The 5,202-nt window shown below is 38.4% G+C and overlaps 1 protein-coding gene across 1 annotated transcript; it reads right to left on the bottom strand.

Annotated features, from left to right (window-relative positions):
- Positions 1-220: 220 nt before the first annotated feature.
- On the bottom strand, positions 221-3,370 carry pitx1 (paired-like homeodomain 1). Its single transcript, XM_073824682.1, has 3 exons — positions 3,120-3,370; positions 2,158-2,360; positions 221-1,393 (listed from the first exon to the last, which is right to left on the bottom strand). The coding sequence occupies exons 1-3, from the start codon at positions 3,220-3,222 to the stop codon at positions 845-847; spliced, it is 855 nt and encodes a 284-aa protein (XP_073680783.1). The 5' UTR covers positions 3,223-3,370; the 3' UTR covers positions 221-844.
- Positions 3,371-5,202: the final 1,832 nt, after the last annotated feature.

Below are 5,202 nucleotides of genomic sequence, written 5' to 3'. Positions count from 1 at the left end.
AAAGTCATTGTTAAACAGCCATATATCGATGTAAAACATAATGGAAAGAAAAAATCAAGAGTTTAATTTTTATGGTACAAGGCATGCATTGAAATTTAGTTCGGCTAATCGGTGAAAATATCCGTTAGATATGGTTAAATGATTGTTTAAACATACAATATTATTTAGTAAATAGTGTAAATTCAATTTTAATTTTCGATAATGTACAATATCCGTTTTTTTTAATCATTTTACAACCCAATCCTTCGACAAATTATTTTAGAAATTCTTGTTTTTGAGGTTTATTCAGACAGTACCATAAACATAAGCACAATTTCAATCAACAGGGGTACAACATAAAGTTATAGCTTTGTTATTTAGTCTACACATTCATATAATCTTTACAAAACATTTTTTTTTCACTGAAGTAAGCATGCGGTAAATCTATCGACACAATGAAACAACTACGTGGACAGAATCCAGGTTGTCGATGAGAGGCCACGAGGACGACAAACCCTCTGCACGACACTTAACACAAGAGAACGCTCACGAACGAACACGACTCATGAGGCCTACACTGCAGAACCGCGACACGCCGCGCTAATTATAAGCTTGGCTTTTGACAAACCATTGTTCCCACTTGGAGCATCGCATCGCTTTCAAATTTTGTTCCACGTTTATATTTATGTACAAAGTATGAGTTTAACTTGTCTTCGAAACGTTGAAATCCAAATAATGGATTTAAATGGTTGTGCAAGTTTAGGTAAACACAGACAATCCGCATATTCCACTGCAAAATGCCGATCGCACCAAATCCAGTATGGTTGTCATTTGTCCAGGTGTCCGTTTACTGCACTTTAACTCGTCAACTGTTGTACTGGCACGCGTTTAGACTCGAGCCGGGACTCTGCAAACCGCTATATCCAAAAGATGGATGCTGCTTAGATTTCAGTCTTAACGTCGCAAGACTGGAGTTACAAGTGTCCCTGTAGACGCTGTAAGGGGATCCAGGAGGTCCATACGGGCACGCGGACGAGCTCATGGCCGGATTGATCGCGGAGCTCCCGATAACGTTCAGGTTACCGATGTTGTTCAGGCCGCTGGTCGGCATGCCAGGCACGGCAGAGTGTCCCATCCCGGAAGCCATGCTCATGGAGGAGATCGAGGTCGGGGCTGAGAACATGGACTGGGACGTGAGGGGGCTCATTGAATTAAAGAAGGTGAAGTTCTTTGTGGACAGCGGGGCTGGGGTCAGTCCTTTGTTGGTCCAGTTGTTGTAGGTGTACGCGGGGTAGACATCATCGTATGGCTGCATCAGTCCGCTGAACTGCGGCAGGTAACTGTTTTTACACAAATCCATTTGCTGGTTGCGCTCCCTTTTTCTCCACTTCGCCCTCCGATTCTTGAACCAAACCTGTGGAAAAGGACGCGTTATTTCCTCAAACACAACTAATGCTATTAGCCCCAAAATGTCAGAGCAGTAGACATAAACTTATGCAAAACTATTCATTAGCATTTGACATTCACAATTTGATGAGCTCATTAGCTACCATTGTATGTGAATACTTAAATAACACTTTACAATATTAGCGAGATTACATTTTTCATAAGCGTTTGAAAATATAGGGTTTAAAAACAAAAACAAATGGCATGTTAAAAAGCATAATGCATTATTTGTCAATTAATTTCCCCAAACAGTAAGATTTCCGTCATTAGCAAACGTTTTAATTCTAAATCCCTTCACTTAATGTGGATCAGAATCTGGTTTCGAAATGTTTGGAATTATTGGAAAAATCGGCCTGCTAGGAAATGTTTCTGAATATCGCTGAAAAATGATCAGCTATAGGCCTTGTCAGTAGAGTTTTTTAATCCATTAAAAATAATGAAAAATAATCCTTACGTATGGTAACTGAAAAATTATGTTTCAAATTCATAACAGGATACACACAAAGCGAATACTTCACAAACACAGCACTTTTTATAACTTATAAGACTCGATTTAGTTAGCTTGTTAAATATGTACTTTAATTTGCAAGTCAATCTGCACATTCGATTTGCATCATGCGGTAAACACGCCATTGGAATAAGGGAGAAAATACTTGCCTGAAGCACATCTGTAGCTAAAATGTTATGTTTATGCAAATGTTTCTGACCGCACGGTTATTAGTGTTGTCATACCCGGACTCGGGCCTCCGTGAGGTTGGTCCACACTGCGATCTCCTCTCTGGTGCTCATGTCCGGGTATCGGTTCCTCTGGAAAGTGGCTTCCAGCTCCTGCAGCTGCTGGCTGGTGAAGTGAGTCCTCTGCCGTCTTTGTTTCTTTTTCTTGGACTCGTCTGCATTTCCATCGTCGCTTCTCTGCTCGACGGACCTCTCCTTTTCTGGGGAGAATAATTTTGAGGTGATATGTGGTGCTTTGGAAGGGAGTCGTGGTTCGTTTACATAGACTGGATTTGCTCGTCAATCCACAAATATGCAAACACGTCGTATTAAAATCTATCTCTCAAACGGGAACTATTTGCACACAATGCTTACGGCTATGTTATTTTAAATATCCAGGGTAGAAGTTAAAGGCCTATCCAGGTTAAACAACTTGCGGCCGTGTTTTAAACTCAGGCCTAGTTCGTTGTTGTTGTTGTTTACTGCATCTAGGTTACTTTCCCGTAAAGATCTGACGTGTATACAACAGTGTCATCCAGCTAACAAACGCGCGTTTAATTTTAATATAATTTCTAGAAATATTTTTTGATAGCGATTATCGAGTTCTTTAAAGAATGTGTGATACGCACAAGTAAAACATACGTACAGCAGTATTCTCTATTGACATTTTTTTAGTAAGAAACAAATGCGTTAATATAGGCTAAATGTGAATATCTACTTATTTTTTTGCGGTTGCAAAGCAGCAAGCGGCCAGAGTGCAACAAGGCTACGCGGCTCCTGCAAAATTAGGCCGAAAAATAGGTAAACAATTCAATATGTTATTACTAAAACAAAACATTTACAGGTGTAGCAGCTATAGAAGGAAGCTACATCTTTAACATGTAAATGCATGCTTTTAGTCAAATAGGCTTGCTTGCATATACTTTCAATATGTTAATGCGTTTATTCTGTGGATGGGTATGTAAATATAAGCTCTTTACCTGCTGTTTCATTATCTGAAGATTCGCTGCTCGTGTTCTCTAACGTTTCTCTGGTGCTGTTGCTTCTCGGCAGATGAAAAGATGAGGCCATGTCCAAATTCATTCCACCTTTAAAACAATCATGCGTGTTACAAAAGCTCTTCCAGCGCTGCGACACGAGCCTCAGTATATTTGCTAAGCAATCCGCTCCGCTTTTCTAATGAATAAACACGTGGACAGCCAGCGATCAAGCGCAATAGTGTCCTCCAAAGTGCTGCAGATATAATCCTGAAGAGTAAATGTGTGGTGTGAACGAATGGAAGTGCGGGCAGCAGCAGCAGCAGCTAACAGCAGGACCCACCCATCCTCTACCCCGCGTCCACTGTCAGTCCCACCCACAAAGCCCAATCATTTCTTAGACATACAAGTCAACTTTTTTCCTTCAGAACCTCTCAGCCGGGCTTCTGGCAATATCGCTGCACCTTGTGTCGGAAACTGTGTTTTTGGACTCAGGCTGCATGCGCCATGAACAGTAAGAGCCTATTAGCTGAACAAACCTCATTTTCAAACTCACAAAAACCACCTTATTAAAAATCAGATGCACAGCGCGATCTACAGTTATAATTCACCTGAATTGTATTTCTCAAGGTTGATCAAGTTACTTGAACATAGTTATTTTTTACATCAATAACGTTTTGGTCAATGTGCATGAGGTAATTACTGTTATTCACATTTGGTTTAATAACAGTCATTGAAGCAATGTCAGCTCTTAATTGTTAAAATTAAAAAAACAAAATTGATTTGCCATTGATGATTCCTTTTGTTCACTTATCAATTGAACACTGGCGACATGTCGGAACCAGCAAACCAAACGCTGTTCAGAGGAAAATTATTTTGCATTTCAGGTTTGCGAACACGTTCTTGCACTCAGTGAATCTCCATGACTAATGCAGACACATTTACTTTTGCCAAACAATGACAGTCTAGCTACTATTTGAAAACATAACGTAAAATGCCCGATAATGAGAAATATAATACGGGCTTATTGTGACAGTTTCATTGTCACTCAGAAAACATCTCGCTTTCTCGTCTGATTGTTCTGTGCGGGGTTTTTTCAGGTTAGTGGCGCCTGCTGGTTGGTGAGAACACAATGCCGCCTGACAGCCGCCTTATAGAGAATGATCCGTGGCCCTTCACGAAAAATATTAGACGCAGAAAAGCGTATTACGACACAGTTTCAGTCACCAGCTCTCTCAGAAAATTCCCACCACAGTTCCCACACTCCAGACAATTTATAGTTTTATTTTATAAACAAAGAAAGGTTTATGTTTTTACTGTTTGTGGCTTTGAAAAAAAAATACATCATGGCCATATGTCTAGCAAACTTTTTTTTTCTAATTTTGGCCGAAGCGTCTAACCTATTTTCTATGAATACTTTAATATTATTATTTTTTTGTCATTATTGTAATTTGCGGAGAAAACATTTAGTCAGATTTGTCAGACTATATTTTCTTAGATAAATCTGACAGCATAATGCACGCCTTTCCTCTTCAGATATGCATTGATCCATATCTGCTGGATTTAGTTTAATTTTATTGTTATTAGTTGCTTTAGTTTTGGGTTATTATTCGCGATACTCTTGTTAAGAATTATCCTGAATATTTTAAGACTGAGAATTTAAATTATGTTACCAAAGACTTAAAATGCAAAAGCCTCTAGGTGTCATCTTCTACTACAATAAGCATTTTTTTTTCTCAGGCTCTTGTGTTTGGATTCAGTAAGTTCAATTTATTATCAATGAATGGGACCTTTTTAAAGTGAAATAATTGAACATAAATATAGGTTCATGAGAAGAAAAATTTTTATTTTGCATTTTAGGTCTTCATATATAAGACTCAAAGATTTGTTTCGTTAGTTTGCAGGTGAATTATATATTATTATAGAATCTGTAATAAACAACTATAGAGTTCTATAATGACAATTCGCGAGAAATGTTTAAATGGGAGAAAAAATATTGGCGGTCTCGATATTTCAAGAAATTGACATTATCTTAATTTATATAGTTTAGTCTAATAGTTTAATTCAAGCAAATAAAATCGATCAT

This window comes from Garra rufa, chromosome 19, assembly GCF_049309525.1.
Source record: "Garra rufa chromosome 19, GarRuf1.0, whole genome shotgun sequence".
Classification (NCBI taxonomy): Eukaryota; Metazoa; Chordata; class Actinopteri; order Cypriniformes; family Cyprinidae; genus Garra; species Garra rufa.
This window is presented reverse-complemented; position numbering and strand designations above follow the sequence as displayed.